Here is a 23202-nt window from a genome sequence, read left to right as displayed (position 1 = left end):
GTGTGCTCTGGAGATCTCAGTGCCATGGGAAAGCTGCACCAGTGATGGGGAAGAGCAGTGGAGTGGCACACTGAGCTTGCGCTTTATCCTGGGATCTGTAGACAGTGTGATGCTGCCTGGCGCTGAGGAGAGCACCTCATCCTCCCAACCATTTCCCTTTCTTTCAGGTCTCTCAGTAAGCCCCCACACCCTCGCCCTTCCCTCAGGAAATAAAAAAAGTACAGCTCAAAACCGATGCCCTCTTTGTGTCCCATTTTTATCTCTTTTTTTATATGCTGTAAAGGTCAGTTAAGATCTTCTTAGTGCAGGTTCTACTTCTTTTAAGAGCTTGTAAAACACTTAGGACAGTACTTTTAAAGAATTGATAGTAAATAACAAACCCATGAATTAAAGTTATTCATCTTTAATAGTCAAAGTGAGAAGAGAATATATAATAAGAGCTATAGGATTCTTTTTGTCCTATAATATCTACAGCCAGAATAGTTTAGTGAGTTATGCCAGATAAACGTTTGTAACACTAATTTGAAATCTCTTTTTAGATATCCCAGCCTTGTGTCTACACTACTCATTGAACATCCTTTCTTAACACTACAGAGCTTGCTTCGTCTCGAGGTGCGTGAATGCAGGACTGCATGCCTAATGACAGAAACTCCCCTGGCAGTATATTTTCTTTGCCCCCCTCCTCACTACCTGTGGGAAACAACTCTGCTGAGTTGTTCCCGAGTCCTTCATCCCAGGTGCGGGACACTCACAAGCTCCTTCTCCCTCTGGTGCTACCTCAAGAGAAGTAGTGGAGGCTAAAGATTAAGATCTTTGTGTCAGATGCATAGTTTAATGGCCTCAGCGGGCATTTTAACTACAAGTAGCCAGTAGTCTTAAGTGAAAAAGGGAAGGCAGTTGTAGACGTCACTGCAGAGGCTGGTTTTAAGGAGATATTTAAATAATAGAGACATATGAAGTGTGATATTGTTACGATTCCTGTTAAAAGGTATTTCAGGTACTTCCTTTTACACAGTTCCTAACAACTGAGGTTTGTCAGTGCTGGTGAGATGTCAGAAGCAGGACAGAAAGAGTTAATACCTGATGTATTATTCTGTAGAAATTGAGCACACGTACACGTTTCCATTGCAAGCAGCTCTCTTGATTTTTAACAGGCTGATCCATACCATAGCAAGTTGCATAAATATTTGTAGGATCAAGACCTTTGCTTCTATGCTTTCTAGGCCTGGTCCTGTCTTCATTTGTGTGGGGTGGTTTTGGTGTAAGAAATGAAACACTGTTACTGGAATGGCCCAGAAGTTATTTTTCTGACAAATGGAGTTCATTTTCTCCAGCTTTGCCTTTTCATTGTTTTCTGAAGCACCTCACTGCAAAACCCTATTTAAACTGTCAGGTTAAATAAGTCCTTTTAAAAGTAGTGAGTAGAGAAATATGAGTAGTATTCTCAGAAGTATTTTACCACTCTGAGCCACTAGAATGCAATGTGTCCCTTTGTCCCATTTCAGTGATGTGATGCACTTGCTAAGTGTGCTTACGAATCTGTGAGTCATGTAAATAAGAGCCGAGCTTGTTTGCTTCTAGCAATAAAGAGACAGAATTGCTGAATTCAGTCACACAAGCAACTTTTCTGGGGATATTTTCACATGACCGTGTTGATCAAAGCGTTCCTTCGTCAGGAAGAAGAAAGAAAATACTTAATCAAAATAAACTTTTCTTTGAGAAAGGTAGATTTCTGCATTATTTACTCTCAAGAAATGTAGAATTAAAAGATACTCTTTTCAAAGCCATGAGCAACCTGATCTGTCTTTGAGGTTAGTGCAGCTCAGAGCAGGAGCTGAACTCAGCTCTGCAGTTGAGCAGGAGGTAGGCTAGATAATTTCCCCTTCCAATTTCAAGTATTTTGTGATCATGTTTCTCTAAAGGGTGGTAACATTGCTGTCTACCTCTACTTACGGTTTTCAGTTCTTCCATGGAAACTGTAGTTTCGGTTCTTTTGATAATCTCCAGTAGCCCCTCCTTGTTTGCTTTGTTACATTGCTGGGGAGATTGAAGGTCCTAACTAATTTTTCCTCAAAACTAGTTTTAGATTAAAAGTTTTGGGGTTTCGAGTTAAGTCTGATTTGGGATGAAAACTGGTGCTGAATATGGGCTTTTTCTATTGGCCAGTGCTTCCAGTTTTAAAATGAGATCTACCTGAAAATGTTCTTAGTGCAGTGGAGTCCCAGCCTCCAAATCACGTACTCTTCAAACTGCAAGTTCAGTAAGAAAAGAAACAGACATTTTGGTTGAGATTGTGTAGTACTTGGGTTTTTCAGAGGTTGTGCCTATATATGATAAGACCCTAAAGAGTAAAAGCTAGAACAGAGCCAAGAATGATCACCACAAGTAGAAACTATTCTTTGTACTCTTGCTGTTGCACTTACCTCATGAAAGGTAGGCATTTTGTATTTCCACTCATCATCAAGATTGCTGCCTCCAAGGACAAAGGTGACAAGAATGAAATTTGCATTATATTTCAAGAATATGTTTACAAAATATTCCACCTCTCACGTTTAAAAGTGAGTATTAGAAAAACAGCAAATTGTAACAACAAAAGCTGCCAGACTGAAAGCTTACAGGCTGATTGCTTTGCTGATGGCAAATTCCTCTGAAATTCTGTTGAGTAAATTTACAGCCATGAAAATGACACCATTAGATATGCATCACCATGTATAGTCATACCTATGCTGGGAGAAAACAAAGTGGGCATGATTTTAACAAATGCAATAGTCCTACACAACATCTGCTTGCACGCTCCTGTCTTGTCTCAGGAGCACATTTGATGAGTGAGATAGATGCTTCTTGCTTGCTGAAATAAAGAGCACATGTGAATCTCTTCAGCTGGGAGTCACTTTGTCAACAGGGAGGTGTAAGACAACGAGTAATTTTACTTATCTCTTTAACTAATGCAGGGGTGCAGGTCTAAAATCCATGATTCATATATGTCGTGTGGGCTGGCAGCAGTCACTGGAAGTGGTCCATAAACTGAGAAATAGATTACGCCCTGCCATTTGTGCTGTTTTTAGCTACTGGAAAAAGAACCCTAAAATAAAGCCTAAAATAAGTGCAAAGATAAGAATCATAGAATTCTTAGAACTGAAAGAAAAAAGAATTTGAACAAAAAGAAAGAGAGCTGATAAAGACGTGATAGATGTTCCTCAGCCACGTCACAAAACTGGGTTGTTACTAGTTGTGCAGCCTTTGTTGGTATCTCTCCCCACAGCAGTGTTGGGCACAGGGGCAGAGAGGCTCTCCCAGGGATAATAACTGCTCTGAGAAGCCCACAGTAGGGGTGGTTGAACAACGGGGGTTATTGGTTTATTCACTGTTCATGCATTTTGGAAAAGCCTGAAGTGTTTGGGGCTGCCTTCAAATCCACCACAGAGGGCAAAACCATCCTGGCTCCTCTTTTAGGGCAATCAGCAGAACTTGAATGCTCAGGAAGAAGTAAAGGGTGAGATAAGAGATGGGGGAGCATCCTGTGGTTCTCCTGAGCAGCGGCAAGCATCTGTGTGATGTCAACAATGTTAGTTTCAGATATTTTCAATTACCATCTCTGGGCAGAAGTGAAAGAGGTTTAAAGAAGACTTAGTTTCATGGGAAGAAGAGGCCAAAAGAAGAAATATCAAGAATATACCTACTTTTATTATTTGGAAGTATTTCCCTCTCATCTCTTCCTACTGTAGGGGATGATTTTTGGATCCTTCCCATGAATTAAATTCTCATATTCTTAACCTCTCTGTTGCGTCTTCCTTTCTCTTGCCAAGTGTCTCCTTAAGTGACTTGTTCCCTGGTTCAGAGAGTTTCTCTCCCTTCACCTAGTACATTAAAGCTTAGATTTTACTTCAGCTTCTGGACATTATCAAGGTTTTCATTCCAGAAAATCTGCAAAATATGTTTCAGTATTGTCTCTGCATTAGACCAGTCTGAGGGGCTGGCCACAGGAGTGGCAGCCAAGTCAAATTCCTCTCCACTCTGCTTTGACGAAGGCAAAATATTGCCTGCCTGTCTGTCAGATGGGGAACTGAGGAATTAGAACATTTGTATAACAGGATAAAACCAACGACAATGAGGCTGTAAGAAAACACAGTATTATAAATATAGAGAAAAACCCAGCACCACAGTAAATCAGGAACTCAGAGTGAAAAATGCTTTCTGGTTCTGATCCAGATTCCCCAGGGTAAGTGGCAGGTTTTTAGTTTACTTCAGTGAGTTTTGGAACAGAACCTAAATGATCCCAATGTCTAAATTGTACATAAGTCAGGATAGATTTGTACTTCATCTTTTTGGGCTGTGAGCTGAACCATACAGCAGGGAAAAGAGCATGTATTGCTCTGGAGTAATAAGACAGGGAAGACACAGATGGTTTTCCATAAGATAAGAAAGATCTCTCATGAGTTCAGACCTCATCCATCCTGTTAAAGCCATTCGTCTTGTGATGTCCGCCTCCTGGAATTGTGTATTTGTCTCTGTAAAACATTCAGCTTCCTTTTTGTCCCCTGGGTTTTCCACCCACTCATTTTCACTATCATCAGTGGAAGTCTTTGATTTCTCATGTCTAAGTGGGCTAAGAGGTCAGAGAGGTGACTGTGGAGGCATGTTCGTGTAGACAGTGTACTGGCTTAAGGAGTGTGTATTTCTCAGATAGTGTTAATCTCATGTACTCTGGTGCCTGTGTCCAGCACAGAAATATTTAGAAAGCCGATTATGTGTTAAATATCCAAAATGAGACACAAAGTTGACAAAATGTCTAAACAAGCACATAAGTATTGGTTAAATACTGACCTATTTGATAATAATATGTAGTATTTATATACTTCACACTTTTAAGCCGCTGTGTGCATTTGAACTAATTAATACCTCCAAATATCCCTGCAACATGTGTAAGTCTCCTCTAAAATTTACGGAACAGGAAATTCAGACACAGAGGTCTGGGGATCAAAATTTTAAATGCAGATTTGAGTATTTGGCCTCTACAAGATCTGAGTCACTCTTACTTATAAAATCTTCATATACGTTCGAGCACTTAGTATTAGCTACACTTGTTGAGAAGATTTGGCTTATAAATGACTTCTCCAAGGTCACAGAAACCAGTGGCAGAGCTGTGAAAGGAACTGAAGAGTGCATATTCTTTAGAGGTGAAAAGCAACTGAGCTATAAAACTATTTCTGTTTTTAAGTGTACTATACTTTGTGAATTTTATTATTACGATAATGAATTTATTTTATTTCGTTTCATGCTATTCTTGAAAAATTCAATCTAGTGCATAAGACAAGAGATGTTGCAGCTGCACTGGATCAGCCTTGTGTTTCCAGACGAGCACCCTCTGTGGCTGTAGCCAAGAGGTTTTTTTTCTACTGTTGCAAAATACTTACAGTGGACTTGTGACTGTATATCAGTTGTCTGTTGATCCATACACTCAGGTAAAAGCAAAAGAGTATTGTGCTTCATCAGTTGTTGTACTTCCTTCACTCGGTGTAAGAGCAGACTACCTTTCCTTCCTAAGAAAGACTTCCAGGGATAAGAAATATTCCAAGAAGACTGAAAAAGGTGAGGATCTACTCAGAGGCCCTGAGCTACCTGATCTAACTTTACGACTAGCTGTGCTTTGAGCCGGAGATTGGACCAATGATTTCCAAAAGTCCTTTCCAAACTGAATCTCATGGCACAGTTTCCCTTTGATGAAACCATTGGGCGGGGATGGGAAGAAACTACACGGTAGGGGGAAGGGAGTTCTGTGTACCAAACACTGGCATCCTCCTTGGAGGCAGAGGAGCAGAGGCAGTTGCTGTTCTTCTCAGCTGCTCAGGTATGGTAACCTAAAGCACTTTCTGTCCAGAAGAGGAGGAATCTAAATGCGTGTGGAGCAGGGACAGCTACATCATATTTAATGGTGCTAGCTTCTAGCTTTACCACAAGAGCATAGACTGTGAGATATATCCATATCTGTGTCTGTAGAACAGGATTATCTCCCTCATGCTTACCACAGAGAACATAACGCCCCTGCTAGGATACCACTTGTGAGCTACCTCTCTAGGTAAGTAATGAAGGCGATTCGGGAATTAGTTATTAAAAGTGGTTAACAAGATAACTTGTCTTGCAAAACGGTCTCAGCCACCATTGCTGTCAGTGCGAGGGAACAGTGCATTACGCTTCCTGAGCAGTTGTCAGCTCCTTGCAAATGATATTCAGGTATGCCTTAAATTACTTAATGAAACGCCATCAGAAAGTCCCACCAGATGCTCAACTTTCTCTTTTCCGCTCACTTGTTTTGCCAGTGTTTTCTGGGCCTGATGCTTCTGTACCAATTTCTGTAAGACAAAACCAGCCCCTGTGTGCTGCCCGCTGCTGCTACAGTGCCCTTTCCTTTCTGGTGATGATACGAAATTTTCCCTCAGTAACTTTTTGAGATGTGAGTAATGCCACTCCACGCAACAACCACCAGATGGTAATGAAGAGCAGACTGGTTCGTGTGTCTCCTGTAGATTAAGTGTATTACCACAATGGCAAATTTGGCTGTCATAAGCAGAGCTTACAAGTACAGCTCTAAATGCCAATTTGCTCAGCTATTTACAGACCCCTGGGCCACTGCAAAAATCTGCTTGGCAGCTCTGTTTGCATAAAAAATCGTTTTGTTTGTTTTTATACTAAAATATTTTAAAGGGAATATTTTCTACCTAACACATGAATGCTGATATTATTATTTATTACTGAGATGTTATCATTATAAGGAAGGTTTTGACTATAGCTCGTGTACAACTCTACAAGCCATCCCTTGTAAGAAGGTAGATGCAGAACACCTTTAGGTGACGGTACACCTCACTCCTTCTGGAGCCATAATATTTCTTAAAATGTCACAACATAAAGAATGTACCTTACCTCTTCCAAGGTAGAAAGGAAGGTCTTTCTGTTAATGTGTGTGCTTGACATCGGCAAAGAGGGCAGTGGTGGAAAGTGAAGCAAACCAAAGCAAAGTGTCTCTTCTTTACTGAGCATCATTGTCACTGCAGAGGTGATGTTCAGCACAGCTCTCCAAGCCCCTAGCAGGGCAACATCTGAAAAGGGCAGCATAAACAGAGCTTCATCATCCCTGCTAGTCTCAGACCTGAGAATCATAAGTCAGCCCAACAGGGGTCATGAGATTCAAAAGTCTCAGTTTTGCTTACCTGCCTGCAGGATTTTGGGTTCTTTATGCAGTACCTTGTAAAATCTTCAGGATTTTTTCTCCCGTTGTACAATTCAGAATTTTCTTTTAAAGAAAAATAAGGCTCCTCCTGCCTTTGAGAGACCTGGGCAAGCCAAGCACCATGAAGGCAGGGAGAAAATCACTAGAGCTGATGCCAATGGCTTCAGTGTGAGTTAGGAGTCAGACCCATGGCTCCCATGGCATTCGTTAACTCGTTCCCTGGGCATCTGCCATGACACATATACTTCTGGGATTAATAGACTTGTAATGACTGGGAACATGAAGACTCCCAGGGAGGCAGTTTGTTGGTTCTTCTGCTCTCTCATTCCCTCTGGGATCAGGGGCCAGCAGCAGGATGCAGCTGTCCTAAAACTAGGCGGAAGAGTGGGAAGCTCTGCCTGAAAGCAAGAACCTGAAGATCATGAGTGGGAACATCCAGCCTTCCTCCCCTTTCCTTCTGAGCCATGGCAGCCCCCGTGAGCTACCCTTTGCCTCAGCCCCCTGCCCCTCTCTCTGCCCTGCCTGCCACCTCTGAAAGCTGTGGAAGGTTTGTTAATGTTGCTTGGGGCAACCAAAAGTTTTGACACATTTTACATTAAACTTAGCAGCCCTGATGGGACAAGGCAAGGTACAGAGCAGCGGCTTCCCGGATTCCTCCTCACAACCATGGCTGCCTTCACCTCGGTGAAACCAAGATTTCTTTTAGGAAAACCTCTATTCCCCCTGCATGAAGAGTCCTCAGGGTATTTTCTGGGGATGCCTATTTTAGATACAGAAATCAGGAGATCTGCTTTATTTCCCCACTCTGCCACTGAGGAGGTGACTGTGACCTGCCCCCGTGGCATCTCTGGGCTCCTTCTGCAGCTGTGACGTGGGTCAGTGATGTGCCCGATTATATGAGTGTGTGTGTGTGCCAGGGAAGCAGTAGAGTTAGACAAGAAATGAGATGGAGGCATAGGACTTCTCTAATGCTTTCTTACTGAGAACACTTTTGCCCCAGATTGGCAGTTCCTGCAGTGAGTGCTTCCCCAAACACATTTCCAGTGTGTAGAGGTCCCCTTAAATATGAAGTTCACAGTTTACCTCCTTAAACATCCATGTGTCAATCACTAGAAGAATCCACATAAATCCTATTGCAATCAGTAATAGCAATATATATGTGTGAGTGTGTGTATGTATATATATATTTTTGGTACTCAAAGGATTTTCTAGCCTTATTCCAAGCAATCAAGGACATGTGTGTTAAAATAACCATGGTACGGTAGAACAATCTTGTAAATACCATATGTCGGAGGCAAAAATACACCGCTAAATGCATGTCGGCATCAGTTCCTGTAGTTTCGTAGGAGTTCTGGCCATGGAAGCGAAGCAAAGCTGGGCCAGCTGAAGGTTCAGTTTTATGCAGAGCCTTTGCTGTGCTTTGAAAGGACAGCTGAGGTGGTGATGAGAGAACTGACCTGGGACACAGCAGACTGGAATTAAACTCCTGCTCTGCTGCAAATCTTCTTACATGATGTTACGGTGCTGGGTTGCCACTTAAGCTTTTTGCACCTCAGTTCCCCACAAAACAGAAATAATAGTATTTTCTTGTGTCCAATCTCCAGTTAGTCTTATCTGTCTGGACTGTAAATTCTTGAGAAAAGGAAGTGCATCTGGTAACGTTTGCTACGATGAATGCAATGGGATTCTTTTAAAACTGGAGGTAATAACTTTGTGATCAGATACTGAAATAAGCCGGAAAGAAAATTACCAGAACTACGGCAGGGAAGGAAAACTGGACTGGAAGAGGAGCTAGAAAGAGCTTAAGCATCTACCTTACTGCTTCCAAAGCAGAACTTAAATTGCAATCAAAAGACCCAAAACGGAGTCTCTTAAAACATAAGCACATCACTAGAGGTGCAAAGAAAGCCCACAGTGTGCTGGTGTCCCCATTGATGGAAAACTCTTCCGCGAACAGGTAGTTCAGGCTTCCCCTGAGCTCCAAATCAAAGTCTTGATAAAGCCAAGGACAGATGTTTTTTTAGTAAGTTCCCATGATCTCTTTAATGTGTGGATTCAGGAGAGAAGAGGAGTGAAAGACCTCTTGCACCCTTGAGGAGGTGCAAAGAGGGGAGTGAAAGACCCTCTAGTTAGCTGTACAGAAAAGGTCTCCATACCTTTTCTTGGTCATTTACCAAGAATGGGATTGGGGTATCCATCTTCCAAAGAACGGATACTCAACCCCTGACCTTTAAAAAGGATATGTATGGAAACAAGCCATTTGATCAAAACTGTAAGAAAGTCTATTGATATTGATGACGGAAACTGTAAAAAGTGGAAGAAATCAATGACTTAGCTATTCAGATAAAGAAACATCTAGATGCTTGGCAGTGACTCCAGTTTAATCTCCTCTTTTCTAAGTGTTAGAGATTTTAACTATGCAATATATAGTTGGGCATTAAAGATTTTCCATATAAGCTTGGCCGTCTTCATGGATTTGATGCCAGGACTAAATCAGGCCAAAATCAGCTGCATGGAATCTGCTGTGGAAAAGGATGTAACCTATAATTTACCTATATAACTTGTAATGTGGGTGGAGCCTACCTCTGGAAAGGTTAGATAATGCCTTCCACAAGAAAAGTACTAACTTCTTCTTTTCACTTAATCCGATGGTAAGGTGGAAACGGGAAGAGTGATGAAAAACTTTTCTGCTTCTCTGTGTGTTGTGATAAATAAAAAATGATCAAGCTATACTTGAGTATCTGTAGCTTTGGATAAAACTGCTTTTGAAGCATGGCCAGAATGTCTGCTTCATCAAAAATCATTAGGAGGATACATCAGCATAGGGGCAGTAAAAAAAAAAAGAAGTTTATTTAAGACATTCAAGTGCTTTCTGAGCATATGGAGCTGGGCAAAAATAGTCCTCTTCTTACAATAGTCCATGATGGGTGAGATTTCTTCCGAGAAATCTTGGAAGAATTAGTGGTAAAAGATGGAGAAGCTGAGAAAATACCAAATTCAGCAAACATTTTCAGGGACCATCATTCCAGCCTGTGACCACTAAATCTTTCTTGGAGTCATCAAGTTCTTTTAGAGAGATGATCTAACCCAGAAATTCTTTGAAGTGATCAAAGAAGCAGTATTTTTAAAATCAGCATACTTGTGCTGGTGACAAAGAAGCACCCTGGGAGTTTCTGTTTGCGTCTATGCTACAAATACATTACAAAAGGATCTAGAATATCTTTTAAGATGTAATTAAAAAAATGTTGAAATTAGCCAGGGCAATGCATATATCAGAAGGTATAAACAAGTACTCGGAGGTGATATATCTGGCTTACAGGACTGTTTGCTTTTATTTTGAACTGTTTTATGTTTCCTTCAAGCCTAGTTTTGTAAAAGTTTCAGCAATATACAAATGACTGAAAAATCAGATATCATGGACAACAATCTCTGGTTTTGGTATTAATCTTACTGAGTTCTTGATAGTCATTGCTGGATCTAAGGGAAATATTAACCACTGATAAATTTGAGAAGTGTTAGAATTCATTTTCTAGATTTAGAGAAAGTGATTTCTCATTCAGTTTTAGCACTTGTCAGGAGTAAATGCACCCAAGTGGCACCTGGATCCTACACTAATATCACCTGCAGCAGGGGGGGGTGTGACAGAAGGGCACTATGTCTAACTTTTATTAGAAAAAACAACATTAGCATCTTCTTGGAAGCCATGAGTACTTCTTGCCTGCTGCCCTGGAGTGGCATGTCCACAAATCTTTCAACCTGATGTTGCCTTTACTGAAGTAGCTGTACTGAAGAGACAAAAGATATCAGTAATACTATAATCTTATAATATAATAGTATTCTTTATTCTAAAGAACCTGGGAATCATGCAAAGACCAGCCGAGTTCCTAAAATTGCTGGAAGGGGGATAATTGAGTGAGTTTCTCTGATTTCTAGCTGTGGCAGAACTACTGGGCCTACGGCATCCATGTTCCTTACGACTCCAGGCATTGATTTGAGAGGGGGTTGAGTGACAACATTTCTCAGAACACTCATGTGGGGAGATCATTACTGGTGAACACCACTCGACTTTTCTATTTCAGTTCGCACAGGTGTCTACAGATATGCAGAAGGTAATAAAACAATCTAAACCCAAGGGTGTCCCCGGCTCTGCCAGGGTGTTGTTGGCTCTCTTCCACGGCAGCTGCTAGAAGCGGCAGTGCTGTAGAGAGGCGGTTTGCCCTGTGTCTGTGACTAGCCAGCAGGATTCTTCCCCCTTCTCAGTTACCATCCATTGCCCTTGCCTTAGTTTTGTGAGTTTGGCTTCTGCCAGCAAAATTTTTCTGAGGTATCCCTAGATCAGATAACCTCACTTAGAAACTTTTTCAATGTTCTGCAACAAGGGATTACTTTTTCTAGCAAAGGATGGGAAAGTAGAGACTCTTTTTACAGGAGGCCAGTTCTAAGTATCTCCTTGGCATAGTCCCTGCTATAGCAGAAGACCGGTCCAGAAAAACAAATTACATCCCTTTATAGGAGATCAAAAGTGGCTGATTAACCCAGGCAAACTTACCTGGTGCAGTGAAATTAGACTCCTGAAGAGCTGCTGATCCGTCCTTCTGTCATTCCTGGTCAGATTGCTAATGTAGCCAGGGCAGCGGGCTCTTGCCGGTGTGCTGGCTTTCACCTGTGTGCGGAGTTAACCAGTCTGCTCCCAGAGCCTCATCACGGGAGCTGACGTGACCTTGGTGTGACATCCGATCGTTTGTGTTGTCCAGGCTTGTAAATACTGCATGGAATGTGCGTGCTGTCCATAGGCAAGGTTTCGGCAGAGCATTCGTCGTTCCAGTAAGGCAGTCAGATGAGGATCCTGTGAGGCAGTCAGGAGATGAGGATCCTGTCAAACTCTCAGGAAGCAGACTAGTAATCTGCACAGGCCTAAATAGGGCTTTTAAAATTGAAAGCAGAATTGACTGCCTAGACGGAGTTTTTTGAAAGATAAACAGCATCAGCAAGCTAAATGGATTTCAAGCACAGCTTTAATTGTTTTTCAAAGGAATCAGCAAAGGGCATCCTAGCTGGAACTAGCTCAGAAGTACAATCAGGAAGATTTCAAGTGTACATTGAAGATAATCAGGCATTTCAGCGCTTGGAGATACTGTACAGCAAGTAATGAATAAAGCCTTTTTATGTCAGCATAGACAGCAGTGTAATCTTGGAGTCAATTACAATACCTGCTCTATGTGCTCCTGCACGATGAACTTCCCCATCCTCATTAAAATTGACATGCACACTGATTGCCAAACCCAAACAATTGTCCCCGCAGCACACTTGATCAGAAGAATAAGTTGTTTATTGTCAATACCTATTGTGTGGGGGACACTTCCCCCCCCTTCTCTTCCTTTTCCCCTCTCCGCCCCACCATCCCAACAGCCTGGGACAGACTAGCAACACTTCTGAGTAGATTTTACTGTAATTGCTGCAGAATCCCTTGGACCTTGTATAATGGAAATTATTTGGGTCACCAAATCTTGTTTCCTAATTATAGGAATGAAAAGAACAAAAAAAAAAAAAAAAAAAAAAAGAAGATATGATGTGAAACCATTCCTTTATTCTGACATTTTTGCTTTTAGAAACCTGGGATAACGCGCTTGCTCCCATCCGTTTTGGGATGCGCTCCGTTTTAACCTTGAAGTCCTAGCTCTCTTTCCTCTCCTCTCCCCTCCAGCTCCTCTTACACCGGAGCGGAGGGACACTCCTGCTCCCAAACTCTCCTCACTGGGGAATTAATCACTTCCGCCCCCTCCACCCCCGGCTCTTGGTTTTGTTCCCCCCTCGGGGAGCGGAGATGATTGGGACGAACGAAGACTTCGCCGCCGCGGTGACCAGCACCACCTCCCCGGCCACCCTCCCCGCACAGGCACCCCCACGCCGCCGCACCCCCACCGGCAGGCAGCGGCCGGGCGCCTTTCACGCCCCGGCGGCCGCCCGGAGGGGGCTGCGGCGGCCGCGCTCTGCCGCGGGGCGGCCGGGGCGGGAGGGGAGAGCGGGGCGGAGCGCGGGGCCGCGGGCGGGGCGGCGCGGAGGTGGGAGGGCGCGGGGGGAGCGGCGGGGACCGGCGCCTGTTGCCCCGAGAGAGTTAACGGTGCGGGGAAACTCGCCTCTCCTCCGCCCGTACCGGGCGCCTGGCAACCGGGGCGCCGCGCATGTAGGGCCACCGGGGGCTGCTGCTGCCGCCGCCGCCGGCCCCCCGCCCCCGCCGGGCCCCGCGTCCCCTTCCCCGCCCCGGACAAGGCGTTTAACGTGCCCAGGCGTGAAGTATGGCATGCAAAGATGGTTTCTGCCAAGGAGCCAGCCATCGCCATGTCCTCGGGTCTCTCCATCGCCCTCCTGCACTGCTTGTGCCTGGCGACGTGGTGAGTACCCCCGGCGGCGGCGGGGCGGAGGGCCCGGGGCGGCCGGTCCCGGTGCCGCTGCCCCCGTGGGCTCCCGGCGGCTCCGCTCACCCCTTCCCTCTTTGCCTCGTAGCCTCACCGGGCCACCAGGGCAGAGCAAAAAAGAGGAGAAATTGTGGCCGGAGAATTTCACCAGCATCCTGAACAGCCTCCTGGATGGCTATGACAACCGGCTGCGACCGGGATTCGGGGGTACGGTGGCGGCGCGGTGCCGGCGTTGCGGGGCAAGCCGGGCAGGGGCGGGGGGGGCGCAGCGCTCGCCGCTCGTACCGACCCGTTACCGACCGAAAACGCGTGTGTCCCTCTCCGCGCCCCGGGGTTCGAGCCCTCCGGGGAGGAAAGGGCCGGCAGCGCCTGGACCCGAAAGCTCCGTGGGGCTGAGCAGCCCCGGCCGTGGGGGCTCCGCTGGGGTGGTCCCGGGCTCAGCCCCCGCTTCGCTGCTCAGCCCACACCCTGGGCTCGGGCTGCTGCTCTTGCGATGGGGAAAAAAAAATAACAAACAAAACCAACAAAAGCCCGAAGCCGGTGTGCGTTGGCTTGATGAGGATGGGGGGACTTGTCTGACATCCACATTCTTCTGGTTCTTGGCAGTTTTTGACCCCTAAATGCCGCGGATCGGGTCCTAATAGAAACTAGTGTACTTTTACTAGGCTGAGAGGTCAGTTCTTTGGTGGGTTCTGTTCCGCTAGTTAAGGAAAACCAGAGCTCAGGTGCCTGAGCACGCCAGTTCTTTGCTATAGTTGCTCGAAATCCAGCTTTTGATTTAGAAGTAGTAGACTTAATTGCTGTATAGGAATTAGAAGTGGAATAGTCTCCAATTTGCCTTCACCTGTGCTCTGCATGTGGGGGTTTTGTGGCCCTTTCATGCCCCAGGCTGTTAAGATGCGGTTTTGTGCTGCTGAAGGAGCAGCCAGACTTGCTGTGTTCTTTATTTGTTCTGATGTTACTGTGTAGGGACTTGGAACCAAAAATCATTAGGATCCAGAGGAAATAAAAGTTTATTTTGTAATCTGGAATGAAGATATTAAAAATGCAGATTTGAAACTAAAAAAAAAAAAAGATTTAAAAAGGAATGCTACAGCCCTTCTTGTGGTGCACAAAGCTATAACGAGCATTTTATAGGCTGCTTCCTATAGAGGATTGAACGAGATCCTTGCGTAGGTTTCTGTTGCAAAATACTTTCTTCCTCCTCTGAAAGTACCTTCTTCATACACGTGATCCATCTACACTGACATGTATGCCAACATGTTCCCCACGTGCCGTATACGGTGCTCACATGCATGATCATGATTGTTAAAGGACAACACCTGGCATCACTGATCACTCCATTATTATTTGAGTGTAGGGAATAAATGAGGCCTTCTATAAGTTAGCTTATGCATTAAGTGAGAAGGAAGGTAAATTTATTAGCACCCAGAGGAATCATTTGGAACTGGTAGCCTTTTGCAATTTAGTCCCTGCGGAGAGGTTACAGGCGCTTCTGCACGCGTACAAGAGATGTGCTATGTTTGGCATCATTTTAGGTTGAATGCCAACTAATTAGTCATCTAGCAAAGATGCTTTACGAGCATTATCAGTTTTCTAAAATTAAACAACTACTAAATATGTAATATGACATACAGTTATGTTGATTTTTATTTTAATACAGTTGTCCTTTGCAGGATGTTTTGCAAGAGTAGATCTTTTTCCTCAATAAGTGTTGCAGACTTTCAGTAAAATGCAATCAAGGAGAAAAAGTTCATTGTATCTCCTTGAATTTTCATATTGACAATATTGAAGTAAATGACAGAGGGAAGAAAAAAGTCCCAGATTTCAGCCTGGAGAAAACATTTCTGGGTGAATATTTCACAAAATGGGTATTATACCGCTCTTGCTTCTTCCTTGCTTACAACATCTAAACCACTGATCTTTGAGTTTTGAACTTCTAAGTAAAAGATGGGGAAAAAAATGCTTTATTTTTGAAAGTCATGCTTGCCTCTCTAGCTCCTTACAGCAAAAGTTATGTTCACCTGATTTGACAAGAACAACTTTAAAAAAAAAACCAAACCAAAACCAAACAAAGAAATTTCTGCAATTGGTCAGATTTAACTTTTTGACATAACTCAGAGTAATAACTCTGGATTACTTATTAAAATATATCTATCCAAATCAAGTTTTCCCTATATTTTGGGATTTTTTTGTTGATAAATTTTTATGACAAATGGGACTTGCATCTTAAAAGTGGGTCTCTCACTAGTTTGTAGCATATCAAACAAAATATCAGAGGGGATGGGAATATTTAGAGATGGAAAGTATAGTGTGTTTTGGGAATGTTTAAACCACATCACTTTCTGATGAACAGCAAAATATTTATTTTTGTTTTATTCTTGAAGCTGATTCACTATCTAGTTTTCATGTGGCTCAAAATGAAACGAAGGTTTTATTTTGAGAACAAAAGGCTGCATAGAGGTCTGACTGATACTGATTTTAAGCTTCAAATTAATGAAAACCTTTCTAATTCTGGCACAAATGATGTTTAAAATCAGACTTGGGGAGGTAGCCAAATTCTGCGTTTTGCCAGCATCTTCCAGAGTTGCCACAAATAACAATTCAGGAAGATGTTTCACATGCAGAGCGAAGTAGAAAACATTAGATTTTGGAGATTTCCTAAAACTGGATCCAAATTCTCCATGCTATCATTAATTAACACAGTTTTTGGTAGTTATTGAGGAGAACTTAAATTGCCTGAGCATGCTTACAAATGTGGAAGTGGTTTCTTAGGAGGGTTTTGAACCTCAGCGGAGTATATGGAAGCTTGTCTTGGTACTTCTTATGCAGGAGCATGGCGTATGTAGAGGGTTAATAGAAGGATTAAGTTCCCCATGTCATTGACTTAACACTTTGCATTACAAATTTACTTTATTAAACGGATTTAAAAAACCTAAAAAGTTGCTGTCACTTACTTGTGAGGTTTGGTTGTGTAATAAACAAAACCAGAAGGGTTTGTGAAAAAGGTGATTAAAGACCATTTAAGTGAAAGTTCCCATTAAGTTTGGAGAGAAAGGGAATCTAAAGAAGCAAAGTTTTCACTTAGAAATTTAATGAAACAAAGCAGAATGGGCAGTTTCGTGTAGGAAAGAAAAAAAAAAAACCACAACACCCAAGTGCTGTCAGAAAGATTTTATATGCATAAGAGTTTTGAATTTCAGTAGAGGGAAGGTATTTAGGGGCTAATGAATAGAGTAATGCTGTATGATATTTAAAAATAGTGTGGTGGAAGTGAATTCCATTCCCTACATTATATGCTCTATTATATCTTTTTACAAGGGTATTTAGTGATAAGACAAGGGGCAATGGCTTTAAACTGAAAAAGGGTAGATTTAGATTAGATATAAGGAAGAAATTTTTCACTCTAAGGGTGGTGAGGCACTGGAACAGGTTGCCCAGAGAAGTTGTAGATGTCCCATCCCTGGAAGTGTTCAAGGCCAGGTTGGATGAGGTGTTGAGCAACCTGGTGTAGTGGAGGGTGTCCCTGCCCATGGCAGGGGGGTTGGAACTGGATGATCTTTGAGATCCCTTCCAACCCTAACCATTCTACGATTCTATGATTATCCTGAATTTCAGAATGCAATTTGTAATGCATGTGGGTTTCCTGGTCAAAACCATTCTGTAAGGAGAGGGTGTTTACAGAAGCCACTTGTAGTGTGATGAAATAAAAGCATTATCTGCTGGAAAACTTCAAGAGTGTTACCACAGTGCTATTTTGACTCCACTGTAAAACTTTGAAGTAAAAGCATTTCTAGTTATACTCTGACTCCAGTTTTCATCTGCTTTTAAAAATTTCGTGTATGACTTGCCTCCTGCCCAAGGCTCCTAGGTTGACTTTGAAACCCACAGACGTTAGCTCCAAGCAAGATGAAGGTAGCACCCTCAGCATGTTACTGGCTCATTGTGGTGAGGTTGCCCATCAGTTGGTGAAAGCTGGAGCTCTCTCTCTACTTGGGATGTATTTATTTGTGTGAGGTAGAGTCTGGCATGAGCTGCAAGTCTATCTGCTAGCAAAATGGTGATAGCTCTGTGGCTTTCTGTTCGGAAGTTGCCACTGGCTCATGAGTAGAAGGAACAGGACCATGTTAATTCATTTTCCTTTTTCTTTTTTATCTCTTTTCATATTCTTTCTCATTATCTTGTACGTGTGAGAGTGCAGATGAGTCCTTGGTGGAATTAAATATATTGGCCATTGTCTCCCCTAGGAAGGCTAGGAGAGGCCTTCTCTGCCCCTTCTAGACTGTCATGTTCAGCTGCTGAACGGCATTTCTGAAGAGTTTCATTTCCTGTGAATGCAGGAGGAGTGTCTTCAGTCAGAAAATAAACACAAGAATAAATTTGAAAAGCAGAGATTTTTCTGTTTTTAGAGAAAAGAAAAATATGTACGTGATTATCTGCTCTTATTAAGAATTCATGCGTACCTTCAAGGTTCGATTGCTCAGCATAATAGATATTGTAATTTATTTTTATTTTTTAGATTGCATGTGGACTTGAAGTGAGCATTGTGAAGTGAAGCTGATAGTTTTTTTCAGGCAGTTGTCCAGTCTTCCTCAGCTGGTGAGAGAGTAGATGACTCAATGGCTTAACAGGATATGGTGTTAGATACCTGTAGTTGACTGATTTGAATTTGGCACAAGTTGGTAATGCTTGAAGTCATTACCATCTGTCTATTGTTCAGTGACCTGTATAAAATTAGCTGATATTCTTAGTCCAGTCCTCAGTAGACAGGTGTCCACATCATGAAAACTGGCACCAGTATCAAGCTTGTTGGCTGTCTGCTGATGAAGAGGCAAAGAAACAATCATCTCCTCATTTCTGGAGATATGTTTTTCCCTTTTCACAATTCAGACATGCTGATGGATGAACATATGTAGACACAAATGTTATTGTGTGCTGCTGCGTTTGTTGTTTTGGTAAATAATGTAGTCCACATGTTTGAATTCCATATTAATTTTTTAAAAATCCCCTACCTAGTTGTTCTGGCTTCCTAGCAGAAATCTTACATATAGCAGATGTCCTCAGCTGTTCTTTCTGATAGAATGAAACAAGAGAACATGCTTCATGCGATGGCTTTTTTCCTTACTTTTTTTTTTCCTTAAGAGATACCAGCTCTATTCAGGCAGCAAGAATTTGGAAAGAGAAAGCACCAAATCTTTCACATGTAGTTATATTTAAAAAAAAAAAAATCTGTAGCAACTACTTTTTTTTTTTTTAAGATGTAGCTGTAGAAACTGATGTAATATAGTTTCATGTGGCTTGTGTATCCTGAGACTGATCTCATAATAGCCACAATAACTGCACTTAGCATTTAAATTGTACTTTGTGTGTTGAAACCTTTGTACAGACTTGTTCGCTAACGTTCCTGATTGGTTGCGTGCCTCTTGATGGCAAAATTTGCAATACACAGAAAGCCTGTGCAGGATTTGACTGTTTACATACAGTGGAGATCTCTGCAGTGACAGTTGCCTATGGAGACGTGGGGATAATGGAGCCCGGAGTCTTTCACTGGGAGCTGTGCTGCAGTTCAACCCATATGTTGGCATAAATCGCATGGGAGAGCTGTCTTATGTTCCTCTTCGCAGGGTTAGGGCCTGGCATCGCTTCTTCAGCCCACATGGAACATCTCTATCTAACGCTGAACTATTCTGGCTTTTTGCAGGGGTTGCTTTTAATCCTGCCTGAGCTTCTTTAAAGTATATTATCTTGCAAGCGGTGATTCAGACTTAACTGTTCCCACTGCAGTGTGTAGGACTCTCCTCCTATTTCATTGACATAAAAATACACACCAGTATGTTATAAATAGTTCTTCAGCATTCCTGAAGATTTATGGTGGATAGATGCTTTCTGAACACCCATTGAGGGATAAGCCCAAATGGTCGTATTGAAAGTTAATTGGCCTTCTTACAACTCACTGCGTTTCATCGCCAGTAATAGAGCGTTAAGGATTCTAATAGGATCTTCTGCTTGCAGAGCCTGGGTTGATTAAGTGGTGCAACACATTCGTTTCGGAGGGCTGCTTAAATCACCAGTAAAAGTAGGTTAGGTGACTACAGATCACCTCCTCGTTGACAGGAATTCCCACGATTAATAATAGTTTTTAAAAAAAGAAGCAGCGTGACTCACTATTTGTACCCCCGCTATTGTTACCAACTGGAGTTGTGTTTTATTCTAGAACAAGAAGAATAAGGGATAGGTTTTGATGTCTCCATAGATACTCCTGGGTTGGCATGAAGTACTGGGATGTGCTAGAAGAGCCGAGGTTTGCCCTGAACAGTTGTGAACTGACAATGTAGGTGGAAGACGTGGAGCATGACAGGGCTGCAGTTGGAGAAAAAGCATTAGGAAGATAATCAGCTTCGCTGTCCCTTGCTGCTGTCTTCACTCCTACCAAACATTTTACTGTTTAACCGACGCTTTGGATGCAAAGCAGGGATATGCACGTCAGTACTAGCTGGATAAAAGATATGATGCCTAAAATATTTCTAGATCCTCATTCATCTGGGATTTTCTAGTGGCCTAAAATGTGATTTTAACATTTGTTTTGTCACCGTACTGCCATCTTGTCAGAAAGGAACCAGAAGTAAACTTTAATTTCAACCTTATTTTGCGGCTTCATTATTGTCTGAGAGTTCCTGTTTCCTTCTTTCTCATGGGTCCTATTAATAAATAAAGGTTTGAGAGCAGAATAGCAGTTACTAAAGAGTGAACTCAAACATAGTTGTAGTCCTGTGCTGCTGCTGCTGTAGGATTTCTAATGGCATTAAGTTGTAGGCTTGCTGATTTGGAGATTAGCTTCTTGGTCTTAGCTCTCCCCTTCTTTCTGAGAAACTCCAAAAAATAAAGTCTCAAAAAGCCTCTGAACACGTATCGCTCATGAAGCTGTAATCGTTTAATAAAACAAAATAAATCAACGCCTGAGGAGAAGCAGCTCATGCCTGTGGGAAAAATCTGTCCCTTTGCTCAATTTGGTATGATTAAAAAATCAGTGTTCTGTGAGCTAAAGAAAGAAGGTATCACCAGAGGAAAGCAGTTCAAGGTTTGTTTTTTTGTTGGTATTTTTTGGGGAATATTCCTATTTGGTTTCTTAGAACTAACAAATAAAGCAGTTCCTGAAAGGGATTCAGTATTTTCTTGTTATTGAGTAACAGAGACTAATTCCTGCATTTTCTTATTAGAGCTGCATGGGAAAATGACTTTTTCATTTCTACAGAACTTTAATTTCAGAAACATTTCAAGCTCAGGTGAAATAAATATTTATATATTTATATCTACCCTAGATAAATTGGCCAGATAGGATTGGATCTCTTCTATTTCTGTGTATGATTGGGCTTTTCTCCCCTACTTTCTAAGGCTGCGGATGAATGTCTTCACTTCTAGTATCTTGACAACTCTAGTATGAGTTTTTCCAATCTCTTGGAGCTCTTCTGCTCTCCAGAAATAGTTATATTCAGGAAATGTCATTGGACTATGTTGTCAGTAAAATGAGTGGTCTAACCACTCCTGAATTTCTCTGACCTAATGAACATTTTGTTATTTGTAGAAAGAGGAGCAGCTTCCATTTGACATGTTTAGAGAGCAGCCCATTGCAAAACAAACAGCGTGGTATGAAAGTGTATTATCTGGAACTTGAAAGTTTCTTCTTAAAAGCTCTTCAAGACAGACATGCCAAAATAACCAACTTTCCCAGGACTGCTGAGCTACCAACTGTTGTAGGGTGAATTTTCTTTAGATTTTATCTTGAAAAAGTGTCCATTTGTGAAACTGTTAACTTTCAGTAAAGTCATTTTTTTGACATTCTGCTGAAAAATTCTTAGCTGAAGAACTTGCAGATTGTTTAGTGAAATAATTTTACATGGTTTCGTTTTGCTTTTTGTTCACAGTTTAACACTTGTTCTAGGTGCAAGAAGTATAGGTTCCCCCTTTTCCAGTTGCTTATTTCTTTTTCTCCTTTTAAATTTGATTCAGTGACACTTGTGAACAGTGATTTTTTTTTTTTTTTTTCCCAAAAGGGACATATTCTTCTGCTGCGAACAGTCTCAAGTCTTTCCTTGTTTCATTTTTAGATTGCAAATACTATGATAAAGCCTGACTTAACAGACTTGAGCCACTTATCCTCTTTAGAAACTCGAGTAGTAGGGGTTCAGTAGCAACTGTGGTTGTGAATTTGTAGATCCTACATTTTTTTTCAAACAGATGCTGTTTGGTAAGGCCATCACTAGATTTAGTTAGTTATTTATGTATTTCATTTACGATGTGAGTTAATTACCTGAATTAAACCGTTAGCTAATGCTTTGATCACAGAATCATCGTAATAACAGGTAATGATTAGCAGCTTTCTAGCCTTTTACATTGGGAACAGACCTAAATCCCAGTGAAATTACTTAGCGCGTGTCCTTTGATTTAAGGGGAACTGTAGAGTGTACTGTAGAGTGAATGCTCTTCTGAAATTTCAAAGTGCCTTGTCCTGTATTAAAGGAAATGATACGTTAAAAAGCAAGTGCTTTCTCGGATGGTTGCTCTGCCGTACCTAGCTGTGAGAGTGCAAGACTTCTGCTCGGTGCACTCTTTTTAACAGTGTCCTAGTTCTTTCAAGTTGGGCTTTGTAGTAGCATGTGGACCTAGGTTCAGACCCTCAAAAATGCTTAGATATCCAACTTTTGTTTTGGTTGTTAGCATTAAGTACTTAAGTGAATCTCAGGATATGAATGCTCTTCTTGATCTGCAATACTAAATTGCCCAGTGCATGGCATGCTGATATCTATAGTCCATTTATTACCAGTAGGACTGAATGTTAGTAATGAATGCCATGGGGAATGTGGATTTCCTGAATTTCGTGTTTGTTGTTAATTATCATGGTGTTTTCAGTTGGCCTTTTAATTTTTTGGCATTTGTTTTCTTATCCATTGAGTCAACATTGGTTTTCTGAAAGGGGTTTTGCATGGAAATGATGCTTTTGATTTACTTATGTGGTAAATGTAATTGAGCAGTGCTTGTTGTTAGAGACTTATCTGAAATGACCTGTATTTGCATTTTGCTCTTGCTCATCCACAGAACCCTCAAAGCGATAACTGTTCACACGCCAGGATTGTTTATGGGAATTGTTGACCTGCAAAATTCAAATTTTCTTGCTCACTTCCTTTTCATACATTAGGTCCTGTCACTGAAGTCAAAACAGATATCTATGTCACCAGTTTTGGACCTGTTTCTGATGTAGAAATGGTATGTATCTCTGACGTTAAAATGCCATTTCTGGGTTCTGAGAAACCATTAACTGCAGTAAGGAGTGGATGCTTCGTCTGTACTGTTCTGTCAATCATGCAAAGTAGTCAAGATTAGTAGCAGCTTAATTTACAGGTTATAATTACATACATCAGGCCTGATTCTGGTCACACGTTGACTGTTTTTTGGCTGGCTTATGGAATTCACTTCATAAGATTTAAAACAGGCTTTCCTGGTGTCGAGGCAGAATCAGGCCTTGCGAGGAGTGCCCAAGTCAGTCTGCTGTGGGGACAACCTGTA

The 23202-nt window shown here is 42.0% G+C and overlaps 1 protein-coding gene across 3 annotated transcripts in view; it reads left to right on the top strand.

Moving 5' to 3' along the window:
- Nucleotides 1–13526: 13526 nt before the first annotated feature.
- GABRA4 (gamma-aminobutyric acid type A receptor subunit alpha4) overlaps nt 13527–23202 on the top strand; it is a 45680-nt gene continuing 36004 nt past the window's right edge. For 2 of the 3 annotated variants that reach the window (XM_086612407.1, XM_086612406.1), the window contains exons 1-3: nt 13527–13555; nt 13730–13848; nt 22835–22902. In XM_086612407.1, the coding sequence (XP_086468533.1) occupies nt 13527–13555; nt 13730–13848; nt 22835–22902 (216 nt within the window). Of the gene's footprint in view, nt 13618–13729; nt 13849–22834; nt 22903–23202 lie in introns of all 3 variants that reach the window. The other variant, XM_086612405.1, reaches the window with a different exon arrangement.

The sequence above is a fragment of the Tauraco erythrolophus genome, chromosome 5 (assembly GCF_009769465.1).
Source record: "Tauraco erythrolophus isolate bTauEry1 chromosome 5, bTauEry1.pri, whole genome shotgun sequence".
Taxonomy (NCBI): Eukaryota; Metazoa; Chordata; class Aves; order Musophagiformes; family Musophagidae; genus Tauraco; species Tauraco erythrolophus.
Note: the sequence above shows the minus strand (reverse complement) of the source record. Positions and strands in the feature narration are given on the sequence as shown.